The 23,880-nt window shown below is 42.0% G+C and overlaps 1 protein-coding gene across 13 annotated transcripts in view; it reads left to right on the top strand.

Moving 5' to 3' along the window:
* ALPK1 (alpha kinase 1) overlaps positions 1 to 22,777 on the top strand; it is a 123,002-nt gene extending 100,225 nt beyond the window's left edge. For 7 of the 13 annotated variants that reach the window (XM_005904782.3, XM_070372001.1, XM_070372005.1 and 4 more), the window contains 9 exons: positions 1,368 to 1,454; positions 2,403 to 2,479; positions 4,427 to 4,522; positions 6,278 to 6,382; positions 7,186 to 9,310; positions 11,455 to 11,608; positions 16,000 to 16,162; positions 16,693 to 16,879; positions 18,205 to 22,777. In XM_005904782.3, the coding sequence (XP_005904844.1) occupies positions 1,368 to 1,454; positions 2,403 to 2,479; positions 4,427 to 4,522; positions 6,278 to 6,382; positions 7,186 to 9,310; positions 11,455 to 11,608; positions 16,000 to 16,162; positions 16,693 to 16,879; positions 18,205 to 18,404 (3,194 nt within the window). In that variant the 3' untranslated portion in view covers positions 18,405 to 22,777. Of the gene's footprint in view, positions 1 to 1,367; positions 1,455 to 2,402; positions 2,480 to 4,426; positions 4,523 to 6,277; positions 6,383 to 7,185; positions 9,311 to 11,454; positions 11,609 to 15,999; positions 16,163 to 16,692; positions 16,880 to 17,894; positions 18,122 to 18,204 lie in introns of those variants that run through there. The other 6 variants (XM_070372004.1, XM_070372003.1, XR_011464450.1 and 3 more) reach the window with 5 other exon arrangements.
* Positions 22,778 to 23,880: the final 1,103 nt, after the last annotated feature.

Raw genomic sequence — 23,880 nt, 5'->3', positions numbered from 1 at the left:
CCTTGTGCCCCACATCTGGACAGGCTGAGTTTTTTTTTAAAGCTCATTTATCAGTAAACCTTGGCCTAGCTTGTGGGAACCTTTACCCCAGCCCCACACCCTAATCAAAATAAAAAGAGAAGCCATCCACCACTCCCTTCACTTAAGTCAAACAGACCAGCTTAGGTGCCTTCCCTGCCCTCCTCAGAAAGGCTCATTATGTGAGCACTAAATCTTTTCATATCCTCCCGGTGCATGTGTGGGATCATCAGTTTCAACATCCAAACCAATTTTGGGTGAATGGAATGGATCCCGCCCTCCTCTCAGGAACCACAAGACAGTGGAAGTGACACTGTAGTTAATTAACCTGGGAAGCCTTGGAGGCAAGACCACTGAGGATGAGCCCTGGAGTAGAAGGAGGAGGGAGCAGAATCCCAAGTAGTGGGAATGACAAGTGCAGATACCATGAAGCAAGTAAGTGTGTGTGTGTGCATGCACGCATGCAGGTGTTCAGTCATGTCTGACTGTTCATGACCCTGTGGACTGTAGCTCACCAGGCTCCTCTGTCCGTGAAACTTTCTAGGCAAGCATACTGGAGCAGGTAGCCTTTTCCTACTCCAGGGGATCTTCCCGGTCCAGGGATCGAACCCACATCTCTTGCATCTCCTGTACTGACAAGCGGATTCTTTACCACTAGCAAGAGTTGGCTGCTATTATAAGGAGAAGGCAATGGCACCCCACTCCAGTACTCTTGCTTGGAAAATCCCATGGACGGAGGAGCCTGGTAGGCTGCAGTCCATGGAGTCCCTAAGAGTCGGACACGACTGAGCGACTTCACTTTCACTTTTCACTTTCCTGCATTGGAGAAGGAAATGGCAACCCACTCCAGTACTCTTGCCTGGAAAATCCCATGGACGGAGGAGCCTGGTGTGCTGCAGTCCATGGGGTTGCGAAGAGTCAGACACGACTGAGCGACTTCACTTTGACTTTTCACTTTCATGCATTGGAGAAGGAAATGGCAACCCACTCCAGTGTTCTTGCCTGGAGAATCCCAGGGACGGGGGAGGCTGGTGGGCTGCCGTCTATGGGGCCGCACAGAGTCTGACACGACTGAAGTGACTTAGCATAGCATAGCATAAGGAACACAAGCAGAGCCCAGTTGGTTATCGGGAGAGGTGGGGACCAGGCAGGAGTCAATTCCTGTGAAGCCTTGTAGGTTATAGCAAGGAGTTTAGACCTTATTCTACATACAGAGAAGAAACTGTTTACCAAATCTATGTCACATGTGTTCATGAAGGCTTCCATGAACATAGTTTTATTTCACCAGGCTTTTTCTTTAATAATTCAAGGTCAAAAATGTTTTTCTTTCCCCCTCTCTTTTATTGTAGGTACCTGGCTATACAGAAATGAAAGCGACAAGGTCCTGGTGCAGTCAGTCTGCATACAGATAAGAGGGCAAATTCTGCAGAAGTTGGGTACAGTCATCCTCTCAAGTCTCATTTACCAAGTCTGGCTAAGAGATTTCACTGTGGGCTTTTCTCATTGGATCTGGTTGATATTGTTTCACTTCCCTTAGTTTCCTCATCAAAAAGAGACTGACACTTAAGATGCCAGGAATATTATGAGCATTAACAAAACAAAAGTTTTCTGTTGAGTTTTGTTAAAGAAACTTGCGTTTCTATATTGTGACTTTTCTTGGTACTGTTTCTGGCATCTGGCTGTCAGTTCAGCAGGACTCCACGTGATAAGTGATACTCTTATTCTAAACCTATGCTGGGCTTTCCAGATGGCGCTAGTGGTAAAGAATCCACCTGCCAATGCAGGAGATACAAAAGACACGAGTTCAGTCTCTGGGTCAGGAGGATCCCTGGAGTAGGGAATGTCAACCCACTCCAGTATTCTTGCCTGGAAAATTCCATGGACAGAAGAACCTGGCAGGCCACATACAGTCCATGGGGCTGCAAAGAGTCAGATATGACCGAGTGCACACACACACCCTGATAACTTACCCATTTGTTCCCCGGAGGGTATTTCTGAGTTTTACTAGCAAAGCTTAGAGGACCTTAATTGTATTTTAAAATGCAAACTAATGTATTTGAAAATTTTAAACAGAAGATGGTAATTGTTGCCTTGAAAATAATGGAGATAATCACTTATATATTAATATAGTTCATATGTACACATGTGATATGTAATATTTCTTACTGTTTCCCTGTGAAAGGGAAAAATTATCTGTATTAAACCAACCAGAAAAGCAGATTGTTGTATTTCTAGCAGGTTGCTATCTGCTCATTGCTGTCAATCTAGGCTAGTTGTAAATTTTCTTACAAAATGCAAAATCATCTTTCTGTATTAGTTTTTAAAAGTATTTTCTGACACAAGAGCACAGATACTAGCCGTTTGTCCTGTCTCCTTTTTTCCAGGGATGTGGTATGAAGCAGCTGAGTTAATATGGGCCTCAATCATGGGATACCTGACACTTCCTCAGCCAGACAAAAAGGTTGTTTGTCTTGTGTTTATTTTCTCATTTCCTATATTTGCCTTTGGAAAGTTATTACCTTATGGCACAATTGAGTTTCTCATTTATCAATTTTATTGGTTATATTTTTGTTGATTCTTCTGGTTTATTGACTGCCAAAGCCTTTGACTGTGTGGATCACAACAAACTGTGGAAAATTCTGAAAGAGATGGGAATACCAGACCACCTGACCTGTCTCCTGAGAAATCTATTTGCAGGTCAAGAAGCAACAGTTAGAACTGGACCTGGGACAACAGACTGGTTCCAAATCAGAAAAGGAGTACATCAAGGCTGTATATTGTCACCCTGCTTATTTAACTTATATGCAGAGTACATCATGAGAAACTGGGCTGGATGAAGCACAAGCTGGAATCAAGACTGCCAGGAGAAATATCAATAACCTCAGATATGCAGATGACACCACCCTTATGGCAGAAAGTGAAGAGGAACTAAAAAGCCTCTTGATGAAAGTGAAAGAGGAGAGTGAAAAAGTTGGCTTAAAACTCAACATTCAGAAAACTAAGATCATGGCATTCGGTCCCATCACTTCATGGAAAATAGATGGGGAAACAGTGGAAACAGTGTCAGACTTTATTTTTGGGGGCTCCAAAATCACTGCAGATGGTGACTGCAGCCATGAAATTAAAAGATGCTTGCTCCTTGGAAGAAAAGTTATGACCAACCTAGACGACATATTAAAAAGCAGAGACGTTAATTTGCCTACAAAGGTCCATCTAGTCAAAGCTATGGTTTTCCCAGTAGTCATGTATGGATGTGAGGGTTGGATTATAAAGAAAGCTGAGTGCTGAAGAATTGATGCTTTTGAACTGTGGTGTTGGAGAAGAGTCTTGAGAGTCCCTTGGACAGCAAGGAGATCCAACCAGTCCATCCTAAAGGAGATCAGTCCTGGGTGTTCATTGGAAGGACTGATGCTGAAGCTGAGACTCCAATACTTTGGCCACCTGTTGCAAAGAACTGACTCATTGGAAAAGACCCTGATGCTGGGAAAGATTGAAGGCAGGAGGAGAAGGGGACGACAGAGGATGAGATGGTTGGATGGCATCACCAACTCAATGGACATGAGTTTGAGTAAACGCCAGGAGTTGGTGATGGACAGGGAAGCCTGGTGGGCTACAGTCCATGGGGTTGCAAAGTCAGACATAACTGAGCACAAGCATGAATGAACGCACAATAAGACCAGAAATATTTAAAAACTCCCTCTCTGTTTTGCCCATCCTTACTCACAACTAGACTCCTGGCATGTAGTTAGTGTTTCTCTATATATTTGCAACTGTCTGTTTGTATATTTATTTTACTGATCCATTTATTTCTACTGGTATTGATTTTATTATATATTTAGCCTTTACCTCATTCAACAGCAAAGTTGGGATGGCTCAATTGCATTCTGTAAAATCATTCTCCTTTGGTTAGGTGGGAAAAGACCTCAGCCATTTACATAGCATCTTTATTTGAGAAACTGAGAAGCAACATTAGCTTTCCTTGATGTACTCATCCTCTGTGACTCTGTGAGAACATTCTCCTCGTTAACTGAAGCTTTGGGTTATACATTTCCCTGAACTCTGTTAGCAGCGCTGCTGCCTACAATCCTTTTAACAACACAAATGGAGTTGGGGGTAGGAACTCTTGCTTGGGTCAGTTCTTTATACCTAGCATTGTGGACACGTTCATGTTGACGAGCAAGCAAAGCCCTGCTAAGAAATAGGTGAGTTTACACTATGCCCATGTCCTCAGGATGTGATCATCTTTCAAGCCCAGTGACACCCAGTCAAGAAGTATCTTCAGAGTCATAATAACAAATGATAATAATCAGCACTGGTTCATCTGGAGGGCCAGTCGTTGACTTTGGGCCTTGAGAGCGAGAGTTGACTGTAAGTTCCTCATCTGTGTTTTGTTCGTATTTCGTTACAGGGCATTTCCACATCACTAGGTATATTGGCAGACATCTTCGTCTCCATGAGCAAGAAAGATTATGAAAAGTTTAAAAGCAATCCTGACATTAACCTGGTAATCATCACTTGGCAAAACTACGGGGCAGAGCGGCATCACCTACAAAACTGTCAGCGTTATTCTTGGTTAGTGCTCTCTCCAGGAGTCAGGAGTCAGAGGATCTCCCTGTATCTCCCCTCACAGTATCTCAGAGTATCTCCCCTCTTCGAGTAATGTGAACAAGCCTGAGGAACAGTTCCTATGTTGCCCCATTTGGCTTTATTACCCCAGCATCTAGCACAGCACCAGACCTACAGAAGGTACTAGGGAAAAAAAAGAATGAATGAAATCAAAGTGATAAATGCTTTGAACCTCATGATTTCCTTTCAGATTATCACAAAATTCAGTTTCTACACTTGAACTCTCTCAGTGACAAAGTAAAAGGGTAATACCTTTAAGACTTTAATGACAGTCTGTTCAAATCAGGGCATCAGTTGCTTGTCTGGGCTCCTATCTATAATAGTAATGATTATAAATAGTTATTTGTTGTTTTATAACTCAAGAAGTGTGTGTACATATGTATGTGAGCCACACACACCACATCTACCTAGGCATAAGGTGGAGCAGAATGTGTCACTCCCATTTTAGAGGAAAGTAAACTGAGGTCTAGAGAAACTAGGTAACCTCCGCAACCTGCGCAGTCAGTAAGAAAGAGAACTGGGAGCCGAAACCAGGTCTCTGACCAGTTCAGAGCATTGCACAGACATTGACTGCTCTCCTGCACTGCACTCAAATTGACATTTTAATAGTATCATCAACATTGCCTTTTTTCAAATACCAAAACAACAATAGTAACTGTACTCAGTACTAATTAGTGTAGCATAAGAACACATATCGGAGAAGGCAATGGCAACCCACTCCAGTACTCTTGCCTGGAGAATCCCAGGGATGGGGGAGCCTGGTGGGCTGCCGTCTATGAGGTCGCACAGAGTCGGACACAACTGAAGCGACTTAGCAGCAGCAAAAATATGTATAGCTTGCTGCTTGTACTCTGAATCTTAGCAAAATGTTGCATTTGCTATCAGACAGACCAAAACACAGGAAAGGGGTTATGTTCTTTGTCCAGTGAAGTTATCTCTGAGGATTGTTTAAAATTGCAAACTTCCCTTCGCCTTGGACCTCCTTGACCTCTTCTTACTGTATTTTTCTCTGGAACATTTATTGCCATCTCAAATATTACACACTTTACTTGTTTTGTGTGTTTTTGATCCTCTCCCCTTAATAGAAAATAAGCTCATTGCAGGCTTACTGTCTCCTCTCTCCTTCGTGGCTAGAACAGCGCTTGGCACATGGGGATACTCAATACATATTTCTGGAATAAATGAATGAATCTTAATTGCCATGAAATTGTACATTAAAGCCTTCTTTGCCAAGAACAATGCATAAATCATTAGTGAATCTGACTGCAAAACGCTCAGAGTTCTGTGAACAGAGAGCTGCACGATCCTCTGAAGAAACTAGTCTGAATTACTTTGCGTGGGCAGGCACTGCGAATGTTGGCACACGTGAGGCTCTCTGTGTGGTGCTAGTTGGGGATGGATGGTGTATGGGTGTGGGGGAAAGGATGGTCAATGCCCTGGGGTCTTTACCCACTTACTCTTTCTTGGCACTGTTCTGAAATGGTTGTGGTGAGGCGCAGGGCACCCCTCAGAATCTTGAAAGAAAAGCAAAGGAATTTTATAGCCTGCCTTTTGCTAATGGGTAAATAATTGTCAACAGTACACTCGGCCTCTTGTTTTCTCACAATACACTTGGCCTCCTGTTCCCTCGCAGGGCTTGCTGAAGGAGTTTGACCACCACTTGCTGTCAGCCGCTGAGGCCTGCAAGCTGGCGGCTGCCTTCAGCCCCTACACGCCCCTGTTTGTGCTCACGGCTATGGTAAGCAGGGCATAGCCCCTCCTTGCTCCTCGCCCAGTGACAGACATCACCAAGGGGAGGGAGGAGTCTCACCTTAAGATAGGATTTGTGTGCATCATTAGATAATTGTGAGCGGACTTCATATATGTAGAGGTCATATCAGTCAGAGTAGTGACATCCTGCTGATGGGGAGCTAAGTTACTGCAGCCAGGGCATATGATGTTATTTGCTGTAGAACAAGGGTTCCCAAGCATGTCAGAATCACCTAAAAGCCCTTTCAAAATACATATTTTTGGGCTCTACCCTAAATCCACTACATGTAAAGGCCTGGGATTCTTACCCAGAAATCATTCATTATGGAATATCTCCCAGGTGATTCAAATACCCAGAGGGATTTGGAAGCCACAAGTCTATTGTTTTGACCATCAATAAACAAATTACGTGTTTGTACATAACAAAATTAGTACATCCATGTCCCATGTAGAGACTCTGTTTGCTGAAACTAACATTAGCAACAATGACAGCAATTTTATCATCTTTGATCAAAAGCATCAGGGCTGCAGTAGAATGGAAGCTAAAGCTAATTTCTTACCCTTTTAGCCAACCAATCACATATGTCCCAGTCCCTCCTCCTGAGGCATCAAAAAGACCACAGGTCCTTGACTCAATGCTTATGTATTTTTATTAGAATATCCATGGCACATGTTTCTTTTTTTTTTTTAAATACTATTTCTAATGACTGTCCTCTAGGAATGAAAACTTTTCCCTGATTCACTTCCAGTTTCTAATTCAGTGTCTGATTTTGTATCTGATGTTTTCCTCAGAATATCCGTGGCACGTGCCTCTTGTCATATAGTAGTTCTGAGGACTGTCCTCCAGGAATGAAAAATTCATATTTATATGAAGCCAAAGAAGCCTTTGAAATTGGCCTCCTCACCAAGAAACGTGATGAACCAGTTACTGGAAGACAGGAGCTCCATAGTTTTCTTAAAGCTGCTTTTGGTCTCACCACTGTGCACCAAAGACTCTATGGGGAGATGGAGACCGTCCGAACAGCAAGTCAGCTCTGTAGTGAAGCTATGGGAAAGCTGTATACTTTCAGCAATTCCTCCAGAAGTCAGGAGAGAGAAGCTGTCTCTCAGGAAATCATGTCTGTTATCACCCGGGTGAAGGAACAGTTACAAGTTCAAAGCTTCTCAAATTTAGATGACAAGTCTTACGTTCCAGAGGGATTCAAGCGTGGGTTAGAGAAGCCCATCTTACATGGGCAAGTGGATTTCCCAAAAATCCTTGAAGCCTATTCACAGCACCACACTTCAGTTTGTGAACTATTTGAAAGCACTTGTGGGAACAACAAAAATAAACAGAAAGGTATGAAAACAGGAGTCTGTATCACAGATCTAAAGACAGAAACACAAAACACAGATACCGTGAGTGCCATGGAGGACAAAGCACATTTTGAAAAAGGCAGGGTGATATCTTCTTCCCGAATGGCGATGAACAGTCAGGAGAAACTCAGGAGGGCGGGAAGGAGAAACTGGGCCGGTTCTGATGCGTTTCGAGTCTCCGTGGATGAAGATGTGGAGACCGAAGCTGAGTCAACAGACCACAGCAATGGTGGGGGAGCTGTCCTGAACAAGTCTCTGAGTGACAGCCTGAGCTCCAGTTCTTGGAGCCAGTTATCAGGGTACAAATCTTCTACAAGCTGGGAGGAAGTGAATTATCATGTTGATGATATGTCTGCCGGAAGAGAGCTGAGCAAGGAGGGGCATCTTGTGGACACACAGTGTTCCACTGCTCTGTCAGACGAGCAGGAGGTGAATGGGGCGAGCAGAGCTGAGCACCCACTGTCTTCAGAGCTGCATGGTCTCTCTCTCCAGGTGCCCAGGGATGACAGGTTAGAGTCTTCTCAATGTCAGCTGCACAAGTCCACGCCCTTGGCAACCTTCCCACCTCTCAGCACAACAGGCACTTCATTGGCCTCTGGTGGAGGGTGGTTTAAAGGAGGCATGCAGGAAGTTGAAAATGTGGGGTCCAGAAATACTTCTGCTCATTCCAGACCCTTATTTTGTTCTGCTTCTTGGACTTCTGATTCTGGTTGGCCTAAGAACATGACCACATATCCTTCCATCCAAGAAGAAGAAACCTTTGAAACAATTGGTGAGTTTCAAGAAATCAACGGAGATGCCAAGGATGGGGATGAAGAAGAGAAGAGAGAAGAAATCAAAGGAGGCACAGGTCCTCCATTTAAAGATAGCCCCTGCTGGGTTGACCCAGAAGGAAAAATAGCAGAAAGAGCAGAAGATGTTCCCGTAGGCTTCCACTCAGTCGTGGACGAGTCTCTGGACAAAAGCTCCATGGTAGCATGTAACTCCTACACTCCTCATTGGCTTGTTGAAAACCCTAACTCGGGAAAAAATGGTCTCTCAGTCAAAGAGCAGGGCATTGACCCTGATGCCTCCACGGTGGATGAGGAGAGCCCACTGCTGGGCAGCGCAGATGTTCACACCACGAGCACATGTGGCTCCCTGAGACCGTGCACTTGGAAGCAGCCGCACGTTCATGGAGCCCAGATCCCCAGTTCCTCAGTAAGCAGAAAGACTTCCACCCCTGTCCTCAGCGAGGACTGCACTACCACGGAGGAAGCAAATGAACCTGGAAACCTGCTAAACTGCAGCCAGAACTCCAGCTTATCCTCATCTTGGTGGCTGAAATCACGGGCAATCTCCAGTGGTTCTTCTGAGGGAGAAAATCCATGGTCTTTTCTGAATTCCAGTGGAAGTTCTTTTGTTTCATTGCCAGGAATGACAAAGCAGGCGATCCTTGAGGCCCGCACCCTGCAGCCTGATGACTTTGAAAAACTCTTGGCAGGGGTGAGGCATGATTGGTTGTTCCAGAGACTGGAGCATACAGGCCTTTTTAAATCCAGACAACTCCACGGAGCACATAGTAAGTACACCCTTTCAGGAAGCATCTCTGTATGTTGAGGGCCCTCTGTCGTTTCTGTTCTGTGGATCACTTAAAGCTTGTGGAAGATATAGACAGCTGTGATGCTTTGTGAGTACACAGAGAAAGATGTAGTTCGGGGGCCTTCTTCACTCTGTGTGTGATGGACTCTAAAGGTTGCATAGAGGCTCACTCAGGCTGCTTCAAACATTAGACATTTGCTACACAGGCAGTAAGGGAGGATCTTACAGACCATGGGAGCAGTCATCAGTCAGGGTTTGAAACAGCTCTGGATGCCACATATACTCAATATCTATCTCCTCTGTCGATTCTCATTGCCACAGCTGATTTTTCTGTTTCCCATTCAAAACCCCAGGGAATGGAGTTTGACCTAGTTACACATCATCCTCCTGGTAGGCACTCGTCATGTTCACGCCTATGCTGAGTGGTTTCTTGCCAGGCACTGCGTTGATCATGTGCGTTTAGCAGCTGCTTCCTGCCTCAGGAACAGCGCAAGGAAGCCTGAGCTGGGGCCACCCAGCCGTCAGTGTGTCTGACACAGCCTAGAAGTGGTGGAGAAGCTGGGGAGAAGACCAAAGAAGGTTCTTCTCTTAGCCCAGAGGATCACGTGGTAATACCCTCCAAGGTACTGAAGAATTATTTGAATGAGGAAAAATACTATTGCAAAATGCCTTTCAGAGGAAACAAGCTATGTGGATTGCTAAGCACTGGATGCTAAAGTAGTAGTTCTCGACACTGGTGCTGCATGAGAATCTCCCGAGGCTTTTTAGCTCTTTGAAACTTCCAGTACCTCACCCCAGAGATTCCAGTCTCGTGTGTCTATGGTGTGGGTCCAGGCATCTGTATTTTTTAAGAGCTCCCCAGTGATTTTTTTTGTATAAATGTTAAGAACTTTTGCCTCAAAGTATTTCAGTGTTTTACCTGCCACCTTGAAGTCAGACTAAAAGATCAAGTTGTGGCCCAAAGAAGCAAAATGTTCTAATAATAGGGTTTCCCTGCTTACTGTGAGTTTATGCAGTTTCAAAGGCACATTTCTGAGAGTTAGGTAGCGGCTTCATTGTTTTGTCTGTGTGCCATTTTATGGGTGAAAAAGCACATGGGAGGGAGCAAGCCCCAAAGTTGAAGAAACTGGACAAGTTGTGCATCCTCTCCTCGCTTCTTCCCTTCACTCACGCCCTTTCTACATGTGTACATGCAGCTCACCTTCATTTCCTTCCCCAGCTTCTTGGAGTCACCCAGCCCTGAGCATCATCTCTCCACAGCCTCAGTCGTCTCCTTCCTCCCCACCCCAAACCTGCAGGCTTATCTCGCTTTAAGTATTCTCTTCTCCTGAGTCTCCTGTTCATTTATTCATTGCCACAACCTAGTCACTGGAGATCCTTGTTCACTTTATTTTAACTTGGGTCTCAAAATGTTACATTTCTTCCTTAGGGTTCATGTTGGTCTTCCCCCTCAAAGAGATCCTTTCTTGCTTGCGCTGGTCTTCCTTTCTTTAAGGTGAAAACAACCCTTATTTTTTCCTCTTTATCTTTTTCTTTTTCAGCTGAGTTTTCATCTTTGTACAGTATCTACATTTTCTCAGTAATTCCTGGAGTTTCACAACTTAAAATATGTAAGAGAAAATCAGGTTGGACTTTCATATGTAATCTAGGATCCCTGGAGTGGCCAGGAACTTTTGGAGTAAAATTATTCAACTTATTTCTACCTATGTGATCTCACATAGGTAGCAGCCTCTTTTATTTGAGATTCCCAGATAATCAGAAGAAGATGGAGTCACATGTCACTTGTTCTAAGATGGTCTATGGGCTTTTGCTGTTTGAAAAGCCCTTTTATTTTTCATAACTTCCATACTGAAGCTCTGGCCTTAATACCTTGCCATCACAAACAAGAGATTTTGTGAATCAAAGGCAATTTTCATTGTAATTTCTCAAACTTTGCCTTTTTATTGTACTCCACTAACTTTTTAGTAATAGTCATAGAACAGGATAAAATTTGAGAAAATATATTAAAAAGTTGAATATTTCAAATGAACACAGATTGGTACCTGTGTTACAATTCATCTTATCCGTGAATTGCAAGATCTTTTTGAAAAATAAGGTCAGTATTCATCTTATCTTTTATTCAAGGTGCTCTTTTGTTAAAATATTCCAAGAAATCTGAACTGTGGACAGCCCAAGAAACTGTTGTATATTTGGGGGACTACCTACATGTGACAAAGAAAGGCAGACAAAGAAATGCATTTTGGGTACATCATCTTCATCAAGAAGAAACTCTGGGCAGGTATTGCTTGAAAACATATATAATAATGTATAATGGCTTGATTTGTCCCCTCTGTTAAGTAATTGTTTATGAGACTATAAATGAGCTGGAAAAAGTGGCTAAATGTTTTTTAATTCAGGTCCTTTTCCTCTTCCTCATTAGCTAATTAATAACAGTTACCATAGATGGTTGGATGGCATCACTGATTCAACAGACATGAACTTGGGCAAACTCCAGGAGATGATGAGGGACAGGGAGGCCTAGTGTGCTGTAGTCCATGGGGTCACAAAGAATCGGGCATGACTTAGCGACTGAGCAACAACCACCATAGATAGAGAATCCACATTATGTCAGCCATTGGGCTGGATGTTTTATATACATGATTTTAAATCCCTTGGAGAACATTAACCCCATGGTACAGATAAGAAAAATAGAGTTTCTTGACATATGACAAGTCAGAGACTCTTGAACACTCTCATTGAAAATGCTGGCATAAAAGGCTAGTTAAACCATGCAAGCCACACTTCCGAGTAAATGAGTGAGCCTGGAAGAAAAGGCATAAAACTCCTCTGAGGCCAATAATGAAACATATTCAGGGATAAAAGTTAATGCTGAATCCTTAAGACACTTCTCTGTAGAAGTTTTGGGCAGGGGTGAGATGAGGGAGCCACTACTGACAAAAGTTACACATGAAAGGGGATGAGTGGAGAGACCACTGATACAAAGCATTGACTCAGGAATGGCTATATCCTCAAAAACAAAAACAAAGGTTAACATAAATGCCATGTCACTGAAGCAAATAACCTAGAAAGATTTTTTGCTTGGCCTTAATTCTTGATGGGATTGGAATGAAAACTGACCTTTTCCAGTCCTGTGGCCACTGCTGAGTTTTCCAAATTTGCTGACATATTGAGTGCAGCACTTTCACAGCATCATCTTTCAGGATTTGAAATAGCTCAACTGGAATTCCATCACCTCCACTAGCTTTGTTCGTAGTGATGCTTTCTAAGGCCCACTTGACTTCACATTCCAGGATGTCTGGCTCTAGGTGAGTGATCACTGGACATGGAACAACAGACTGGTTCCAAATAGGAAAAGGAGTACATCAATGCTGTATATTGTCACCCTGCTTATTTAACTTATATGCAGAGTACATCATGAGAAACGCTGGACTGGAAGAAGCACAAGCTGGAATCGAGATTGCCGGGAGAAATATCAATAACCTCAGATATGCAGATGACACCACCCTTATGGCAGAAAGTGAAGAGGAACTAAAAAGCCTCTTGATGAAAGTGAAAGTGGAGAGTGAAAAAGTTGGCTTAAAGCTCAACATTCAGAAAACGAAGATCATGGCATCTGGTCCCATCACTTCATGGGAAATAGATGGGGAAACAGTGGAAACAGTGTCAGACTTTATCTTTTTGGGCTCCAAAATCACTGCAGATGGTGACTGCAGCCATGAAATTGAAAGACGCTTACTCCTTGGAAGAAAAGTTATGACCAACCTAGATAGCATATTCAAAAGCAGAGACATTACTTTGCCAACAAAGGTCCATCTAGTCAAGGCTGTTGTTTTTCCAGTGGTCATGTATGGATGTGAGAGTTGGACTGTGGAGAAAGCTGAACGCCGAAGAATTGATGCTTTTGAACTGTGGTGTTGGAGAAGACTCTTGAGAGTCCCTTGGACTGCAAGGAGATCCAGCCAATCCATTCTAAAGATCAGCCCTGGGTGTTCTTTGGAAGGAATGATGCTAAAGCTGAAACTGCAGTACTTTGGCCACCTCATGAGAAGAGGAAAAGACTCATTGGAAAAAACTCTGATGCTGGGAGGGATTGGGGGCAGGAGGAGAAGGGGAGGGCAGAGGATGAGATGGCTGGATGGCATTATTGACTCGATGGACATGAGTTTGAGTGAACTCCAGGAGATTGTGATGGACAGGGAGACCTGGTGTGCTGCAATTCATGGGGTCGCAAAGAGTTGGGCATGACTGAGCAACTGAACTGAATTGAACTGAATTCTTGATGACAACTTTAAGCAAAAACTCACCTGCAAATTAGTGATCACAGGTGGTCCTCGTTTGGTATAAGGCCTAATTTTATACCATATGTATATTTTAAAGAACCTATGGAGCAAAATTTTTAAAGTAGACCTTGCTCTTTTCCCAAATCCAAAAATTTTAAGAAATAAATAGGAAGAGAAAAAAAGAGAGAAATCGGGAAATTCTTAAATAATAGAAATAATTGAAAAGGGTGTTGATAATAATAACAATAGTAAACATGTAAATTTCATGTGCTAGGCCCCTGTTTTAAGTCCTTTATATACTAACTTAATCCTCACAAAACCCAATGAGGTAGGTGTTATTGTTATCCTCATCTTACAGATGAGGGAGCTGAGACACAGAGATGTTAAGAAACCTCCCCAAGTTCGCACATCAAAGTGGTGGAGACAGGTGATACAGGTATAATTGTGTCCCCCCCTACTCCAAATTCAAGTTGAAGTTGTAACCCTAAGTAACTTAGACTGTGATCTTATTTGGAAATGAAGTCACTACAGATGTAATTAATTAAGATGAGATCAAGCTGGAGTAGGGTAGGCCCAGAATCCACTACAACTGGTAACCTTATAAAAGAGAGGAAATTTGGAGATAGACACACACAGGGAGGATGCATGTGAAAATTGTAGCTACGTGGCCACCAAGCAGGAACCGTCTGGAAAAGCTGACAGTCTGGAAAAGCTCCTTCTCTTGCGTCTTCAGAGGGAGCATGACTCTGCTGACACCTTGACTTTGGACTTGTAGACTCTAGAACTATGAGGAATCAATTTCTGTTGCTTAAGCCACCCAGTTTGGGCACTTTGTTACAGCAGTCTTAAGTAACTAACACACCAGGATACGTGATAGGAGGATCTGAGATGGGATATAAAAGAGAGAAGAAGAGACATGGAAGATGGAGCAAGAGGGTCTAACATACATCTGATCAGAAAAAGATAACACAGCAAATAGGAAAGAATTATTATTTTAATAAATCATTTCTGATAGTTTTCCAAAATTGCCCAAATATATTAATCTTCAAATACAGGAATCACAGTGAATCCTGGATAGTATAAAAAGTGTTGTACATATATTAGGTGATGATTGAAAGCAAGTATTTGTAGAGATGAAGTAATCACAAAAGGAAGGGGGAAAAAGGCTTCTGATTGATCTGTTGACCTGTATAAGGTCATGTTGTAGGCAGTGAAAGATCTGGTTCCAGAGTCCATGTGTTTTCCAGTATCCTGGCTGGCTTTCTTGACTTAGCCACATCTGGTGAACTGCTACAACAAGTGGATACTTTCTCATATAAGGAGAAAATAAATCGGTATCACCACTGGGTCGATGTATTCACCAGGGTTCTCCAGAAACACAAAACCAATAAGATGTATATGTTTGTGTGTGTGTGTGTGTGTGTGTGTGTGTGTGTGTTTGCTGTGCTGTACTTAGTCACTCAGTTGTGTGCAACTCTTTGTAACTCCATAGACTACAGCCAGGCTCCTCTGTCCATGGGGATTCTCCAGGCAAGAATACTGGAGTGGGTTGCCATACCCTCCTCCAGAGGATCTTCCCAACCCAGGGATTAAACCTAGGTCTCCCACATTTCAGGCAATTTCTTTACCATCTGAGCCACCAGGGAAGCCCAAGAATACTGGAGTGGGTAACCTATCCCTTCTCCAGAGGATCTTCACCACCCAGAAATCAAACTGGGGTCTACCGCATTGCAGAAGGATTCTTTACCAGCTGAGCTACCAGGGAAGCCCATATGTGTGTGTGCGTGTGTGTGTGTGCATACAGAGATTTATTATTAGGAGTTGACTCACATAATTATGGATGCTTTCAAGTTTCAGCATCTACTGTTGACTGGATATTCAGGAGAGCTGACGATATATATAGTTCCAGCCCAAAGACCAGGGGGATTGAGACCCAGGAGGAGATGATGTTTCAGTTTAAGTCCAAAAGCAGGAAAAGACCAGTGTCCTGGGTCAGAGGCAGTCAGCAAGAAAAATTCTCTTTCACTTGAAATAAGCTCAGCCTTCTGTTCCATTTGGCCCTTCAGCTGATTGGCTGAGGCTCACGCAGTCTAGGGAGGGCAATCTTCTTTACTCAGTCTATTGATGTAAATGTTAGACTCATCCAAAACACCCTCGCAGAAACACTGTGAATAGTGTTTGACCAAATATTTGGGCACCCCATGGTCAAATCGAGATGACACATAAACTTAGTAATTTATGTTATTAAGTTTATGTTATCAACAGCTAGTATGAATTGTGTTCCATTGTTCAGGTGGCTCTTACAAAATTATCTGAGTCATGAGATAAGATAATATTAACTAAGATAGATCACTTTGCATTTCTTGCTGTGGCTTTTTTGCATTCACAGATATGTCGGGAAAGAATATAAGGAGCAAAAGGGGCTCTGGCACCACTTCACTGATGTGGAGAGGCAGATGACCGCACAGCACTACGTGACAGAATTTAACAAGAGACTTTACGAGCAGAAGATTCACACGCAGATATTCTACATACCGTCCTCAGTATTGCTGGTAAAGTGAAAGAAATCAGGGGGATGATTAAACAGGTCTAGAAATATATATGGGGGCTTCCCAGATGGCAGAGTGGTAAAGAATCCACCTGCCAACGCAGGAGACTTGGTTTCGATTCCTGGGTCGGGAAGATCCCCTGGAGAAGGAAATGGCAAACCACTCCAGTATTCTTGCCTGAAGAATCCCATGGACAGAGGAGTCTGGTGGGCTGAAGTCCATGGGGTCGCAAAAGAGTTGGACATGACTTAGTGACAGAACAACAGTGCTCCTAAGTGGCAAAGCCTGAGTTCAAAGGCTGAGATCTACTGACCTCAAAGTGAGATCTGCTGCTGCTGCTAAGTCACTTCAGTCGTGTCCAACTCTGTGTGACCCCATAGACAGCAGCCCACCAGGCTCCCCCATCCCTGGGATTCTCCAGGCAAGAACATTGGAGTGGGTTGCCATTTCCTTCTCCAATAAGGTGAGATCTACTGACCTCAAAACCCACGGCTTTCACCATTGTTATACTGTCTCCTGTTCCTATTTTTCAGATTTTAGAAGGCAAGACAATAAAAGGATGTGTCAGTGTGGAACCTTACATGCTAGGGGAATTTGTAAAATTATCAAATAACACAAAAGTGGTGAAAACAGAATACAAAGCCACAGAATATGGCTTGGCGTATGGCCACTTTTCTTATGAATTTTCCAATCATAGAGATGTTGTGGTTGATTTACAAGGTATGTGAAACTGGGAATTATTTTTTGCTTTAGTATTATTTATATGTTAATGTGAGGTTTTATAACTAGCTTTGCTAGTCATTATTTAATAGGTTGTTTAGTGCACAGGCTACTATTTGAAATTAATCAGTCTTGCTGTATATAGCAAATGATGGATGGGAAAAATTTCTAAAGCTTCTACAACTGTCTAAGGGCGTCAGATAATCAGTGAGAAGATCTGGCTCACATTTTATTGGGCTTAATTCTAGAGCAAATCCATAACAGTTTTCTTTTTTAATTTTACTCAGGTGGATTTGGGTGATGCAGGTTTCTTAGGATTGTGTGTTTTAGTATGTCACAGTCTTCTCACACTTTCTTTGCTCTAGCCCTTTACCTTCACTATAGGTGTGATATTGGGTTTCATAACTGGGATCATTATGGAACAGCAAGCTGTATACCCAAATCTAGCTTCCTTTAAAATCTGCATTAATATGTAAATTTTGTTTCAATTTGGTATTTTATCTAACAGAATTATTAGCCATCATTCTGTACTTTATTTAAATGATAAATGAATTTTGTTATGATTATTTCTAATAATAATCCTCCAAGATTTTTCTATCCCCCATCCACTGCATTTATCATCACTCTGTATTATGTATTTTGCTTACTTATATCATTTATTGATCTTCACAAGAACGTGACACCGAGTACAGAGATTTTTTTACTAACTTGTTCACAAAACACAATAGTGTTTTGTACAATGTGTATACTCAATAAATATTTGTTAAATGAACAGAGGAATGCATGAATTGATGAGTAAGGCATTAAAGAAACTTCTGAATCATGAAAGAAAAATATTCAATGTGATTTAATAATTGCACTAAGTGCATGCTATTGCTAATTCCTTGAAAATTGGTTGTCTGGGCATGTCATATTTGACAAATTTAATTACCCAATATTCAGTTCTTCTTAGACCAGGAATTGGAATATGCCACACCAGATCCCTTAGCAGAAATTTATTAATCATCAACCATAGGGCTTCCCTTGTGGCTCAGCTGGTGAAGAATCCACCTGCAGTGCGGGAGACCTGGGTTCAGTCCCTGAGTTGGGAAGATCCCCTGGAGAAGGGAAAGGCTACCCACTTCAGTACTCTGGCCTGGAGAATTCCATGAACTGTATAGCCCATGGGGTCACAAAGTGTTGGACACGACTGAGCGACTTTCACATGATAGCATGACCAAGTTACCAAATGTCCATTTCACTGTATGTATATTATATTTTTTCTGAAACACTTTGCTGAAATTTATAGAGGATTTAATCCTTAAACATATTTATTTCTTTTTTAGGTTGGGTGACTGGGAATGGAAAAGGGCTCATCTACCTCACAGATCCCCAGATTCACTCTGTTGATCAGAAAGATGTCACTACCAATTTTGGAAAGAAAGGAATTTTCTACTTCTTTAATAACCAGCATGTGGAATGTAATGAAATATGCCATCGTCTTTCTTTGACAAGACCTTCGATTGAGAAACCAAACAATTCATAGACTGTCTGGAGTGGTAATGACCACTCAGTGCTGCTCACCAATGATGGCTCTCCTCTCCTTCCAGACACAAATTACGGCACAGCCTGGTCCTTGGGTTCAGGTGGGGCCATGGGACTGGTTCTAGCCAATAATTTTTGAGAGGAATTGAAGAGTATCTTCTTCAGGCTGATATTTACCAGTGCAACACTCTACAAAGTCTCCCTCTGCACAATTGCCAAGAATACATCAGAAGTCCCACAGTGAGAAGAACACAGGAAAGAGCTCCAGTTGACCCACGATGAACACGAAGCACATATCAGAAATAAGCTTTTCTAGCTGAAGCCATCGAGATTTGGGGACTTTAGTAATTATCCATCAAGACTGATACTTTTAGCATTTTTCTTATTGATTTAGGAATTCTTTATAGATATATATTAAAGAATTCAGGGGCTTCCCTGGTAGCTCAGCGGTTAAAGCGTCTGCCTAGAATGCGGGAGACATTAAAGAATCAGGCCTTTGTGGTATGCATTCCAATTTTTTGTCTTTTGACTTTGTAAGAAACTTTTATTTCCATGCAGAATTTGGTTTATACAGGTGAATTCATTAGTCTTTTATGGTTTCTAGGTTATATGTCATCCATAGAGCTTCACTACTCTGAATTTTGTTGTTGTTTTTTCTCTTTTTTTAATATTTATTTGTTTTTAATTGATCAATAATTGCTTTATAATATTGGGTTGATTTATGTCATACATAAATATGAATTAACCATGCTGCTGCTGCTGCTGCTAAGTCGCTTCAGTCATGTCCGACTCTGTGCGACCCCATAGACGGCAGCCCACCAGGCTCCCCCGTCCCTGGGATTCTCCAAGCAAGAATACTGGAGTGGGTTGCCATTTCCTTCTCCAATGCATGAAAGTGAAAAGTGAAAGTGAAGTCGCTCAGTCGTGTCCGACCCTCAGTGACCCCATGGACTGCAGCCCACCAGGCTCCTCAGTCCATGGGATTTTCCAGGCGAGAGTACTGGAGTGGGGTGCCATTTCCTTCTTCAGAATTAACCATAGGTGTTCATATGTCCCCTCTCTCTTGAGTCTCCCTCCCACCTCCCGCCATTTCCACCCTGTCTAGGTTATTACAGAGCCCCAGTTTGAGTTCTGTGAGTCATACAGCAAATTCCCATTGCTACCTATTCACGTATGTTAGTATATGTGCATCCAGGCTACTCTCTCCATTTTTCTCACCTTCTCCATCTTCTCCCTCAACTCTTGTCCATAAGTCTGTTCTCCATGTCTGGGATTTTGTTGTTTTTAACCCTTCATATTTTCTTCTAGTACATTTACACTTGCAGGAGGTGTGAGGGAGGTGGCCACCACAGTCCGCCCTTGGCCCACACAGATGTGCTGCTTCACACAGGTTTGGAGAGCAGTGCTTCCATGATCTTGCTGAAGTTTGCAAAAGAGATGGATGAGATACTCCCTCACTATACTTAGTCTTTGGGACTGCGCCTAGTACACACTCTCTCCTTCCTCCACTACTCATTCTCAACTTGTCTTATCTATTACCTCAACAAATCTTAGTGCCTTATGTAGTGATGTAACTCAGACCCACGTGCATGAACATCCTGAGTTCTGAATTCTAGGTAGGTGCACCTTTCTCAGTTTGAGGTTCCTGCACATGTCTGTTTACAACTGCAGCTAGCGCTGCTGAGAGCCACTGGGTTCTCTTGCTGTGAACACAGCTGACAGGAGCCTCCAGCCTGCCTCACTGGACCGACCACTGTGTACCCTCAGCCAGTGCCTGAGTGAGAGATGGGTGCCAGGCTCAGAATGCTTCTGCCAGGTGATGCGCAAAACCTTCCCATTGGCCAGACCAAAACTCTCTCAGAGCTCTGCTGTAATCTCTGCTGTGCCTTCTCCTCTGCTTGCCCTCTCCTCGCACAATGCCAGACCTACATCGTGGTCTCCCTGCATACTCCTGTTCTCGCTCACTTACCCTTTACAGTCATTTCTCTCAATAAATACCTTGTATGTTTTATATTCCTTCTCGGCATTTGCTTCTTGAAAAACCCAAACTTAACTAAACTTTATTAAAGAAAATTTAAAAATTTTATCCTATTAACAAAATAAAGGGGGAAATTTGTAATTTCAAAGATGCAGAAAAAATTAATAGTGTTGAAAATTAATTTATGGTTTAAAAAAAGCTCTTTGCAAATTAGATGCAAATTAGACATAAAGAAAAACTTCCTGAATCTGAAAAAGGTATTTTAACTTTTCTTTTGAACAGCAATATCATAATTAATAGTGAAACACTTAAAAGTTTTCATCTGAGAAAGGGAGCAAGCAAATGCGCCTACTATCCCAACCCTATCCACATCTGGAAAAATCAGAATATATATATATATATATATACACACACACATATATATAGTCTCTGCCCCTGATTCCTGGCACAGAGCTCTTAAATCCCTTGGAATTTACTGATAGGCTGGTCTCCTGTTATAATGAGGTGACTCTATACCTCTATAATAAATCAATAATAAAATAACATTTTGGGGACAATTCGGGATTTTTTAGTTTGTGTTGAATATTAAATAAAAGTTAATGAAGTGATGTATTTTAAAAATACAAAAGCCAAAGAGAAGTGGAGAAATGAAAGAAGCTTGGCTCTTTCTTGATAATGTTGAAGCAAGGAGAAGGGTATATAAGAATTCATTACACTAATCTTTCCCCTTTTATATATATTTTTAAATCTCCTCAAAAATTTTTTAAAATGTGAGATCATATAAAGGAAAAAATATCAAGAAAAATCCAATATATGTTGGACTGAGTAATTCCACTTCTACAAACCTCTAATGAGGAAATAAACAGAAATGTGAACAAATGTTTATATACAAGTGAGTCTATCATAACTTTGCTTATGATAGTAAAAAAGACACAACTTTTCAACAGCAGAGAAATAGTTTTATATATTTAATTTATCCATATGACTATTATTCATTTGTTTAAATTGTATATTTTAAAAAATATTTAATTACATACAAATTTTGAAGTAAACAAGCAATCTCTAAAACAGCATTATAGTATTGATTATAATTTCAGTACATATATGTATGTAAATAGAAAAAACAATATATGTATAACACATGGAAATCTTCACTGTGTTTTTCCCTGGCTAGTGAATTTGTGGTAGGGAATTTTATTTTCTTCTCATCTATTTTTTCCAAGCTTTCTGCAATAAGCATGTATTACTTATTACCAAAAAATAGTATTTAATGAGAAATTCAAATGATTCTCTTTTTCAATAGAAAATCCACATTATCCGACGATCACACAGTGCTTTCTCCTTTAGCCCAATGCTACTCCCAGTCTTGTGATACGCTCTTTCGGAACACCTAGCTGCTTAGCGTGTCAGTTTGTAATCCACCCTGCCTCCTTCCACCGCAGCACAAAGACGCTTCATGACTTGATAAGTGTTTTCATGCTTTTCTTATACCGACGGGGACAATAACCCCCCCTATATCTTCTCATCCTTGAACACTCACCTCAACCAACACCTCCTTCAGAAAATCCTCCCTGATATCCGTCATCCTCATTCCCTCCCTTTCCACCAGCTCGGTGACTAACCCCCCTGTGACCTCCGCAAATAGCTATACAACTATCGCTGTGCAGGCTCAGTTATCATGGAAGCTAATACACTCTTGTGTCATATCACCTACACTATAGGTAAATTATAATTATCTGTTATATTATTTATGTTTTGCTACATGACAAATTACCCCAAAACGTAGAGGCTAACAACCACATTTATCTACCATCTCAAAGTTACTCAAGATGAAAAATTGGCGAGTGGCCCTGCTGAGTAGTGCTGACTCAAAATCCCTCCTGAGGCTGCTGTCATACGTCGTGAGACTGCAGTCACCTCAAAGTGTGACTGGGACTAGACGGTCTGCTCCCAGGCTCTCTCCTGTGACTCTTGGCAAGAAGCCTCTTCCTTGATGGCCGTTGGCCAGAGGCCTTATCTTCATCACATGGGCCTGTCCATATGACAACATGGCAGCTGGCTTAAGCCAGAGCAAAAAGTCCAAGAGTGAGAGAAACAGAAGTCACAGTCTTTTATAACCCAGCTTCAGAAGCGACAGACCATCACTTTCATATTCTATTAGTCACACAGACGAGCCCTGGTACCGTGTGGGAGGAGGTCAAAGGGCATGACCAGCCAGGGGCAGGAGTCGCTTGGAGGCCAGTTCGAAGGTGACTCTGTCTGTCTCACTGGCCTAAACTGAGTCTTGGGCCCCTTTGTATCCCCACCGCACACTTGGGTATTATAGAGCCTGCTTAACAGTTGATAGTTCATTTTTATTTAAATAAGTGAGTAAATGAATGAGACATCACTGGCAATTCTATGTATTTTCTATGCTCAATAAGTGCTTACTAGATAACTACCTCTTGCTACAATAAGGCAAGAGGCAATAATAATCAATGTCTTAATTACAGAAGAAAAGAACGTCTGAGCTCTCCAGCCTTCAGAAGGCCGTTCTCCAATAAGGTGAGTTGTAGGTAGGTAAGTCGATGGACAGAAGGATGGGGAAAGTTGGAAGGAAAGAAAGGCACAATTCTTTCCAATCCTACCTCTCTGTTTAAAAGGAAAATTATTTAGCTTCATTCTGTTTACCTTTTTCTAACTTCTTTCCCCCATTCTTTAATTTCTCATAGCAAAGTCGATATTAGGAAATTTTCAAGTAATTTTTAGAAAATTTCCATTATAATTTTTCTAAATCAAACTAAATAATTTTCATTATACTCTCCTGTGTATAAAGTTGTGAAATGACAATATTTTAAAAGCTGAGTTTGAGGAGTTGAGTTCAATGTAAGGAGATTTAATTTCTGTCCCTTCAGACATCAAAAATGTCAGACTTTTAATACTGTCTTTCAGCACTGCTATTGTTTTGAAGATGATGCTTGTTCTGTGCAGTTTGGATATACAGATGTCCTCTGCCTGAACAGTTCAGTAGAAACTAGGTGTAAAAGTGTAAGAAGCCAGAGAGAGTGAGAGAGAAAAAAAAAATAAATCTCTTTATTATGGTGCATAAACCTTCAGTGTGAGGGAGCTTTGCAGCTGCACAAGGAGAAAAATGCATTCAAAACTATAATGCCAGTGTGAATAATCCTTTCTCGAATGCTGCTTGCAGACTGCCTCAGCTTTGTCAGGTGAACTTGAACCAAGCCATCGGATTGGCCCCATTCCTATTGCACACCCTGTCTATCACCCCAGGGCATTCACCGTCTTGACTGTTGTTTAAAGAGAACAAGCAATCCATCATTGAACCAGGGAGTCACTTTCTCATAGAAAAGTAAAATCAGCATGTGACACTACTCAGCCCTAGTGTTTTGCAGATTAAAATGATACATGGCGACTCACGTGTTCCTAGGAAGATTAAGTCAGTTATCTTGTTCCGCTGCCCAGACAAAAGAATTCCCCTCAAGCAGTGAGTGGAAGCTTT

The sequence above is a fragment of the Bos mutus genome, chromosome 6, assembly GCF_027580195.1.
Source record: "Bos mutus isolate GX-2022 chromosome 6, NWIPB_WYAK_1.1, whole genome shotgun sequence".
Classification (NCBI taxonomy): domain Eukaryota; kingdom Metazoa; phylum Chordata; class Mammalia; order Artiodactyla; family Bovidae; genus Bos; species Bos mutus.
Note: the sequence above shows the minus strand (reverse complement) of the source record. Positions and strands in the feature narration are given on the sequence as shown.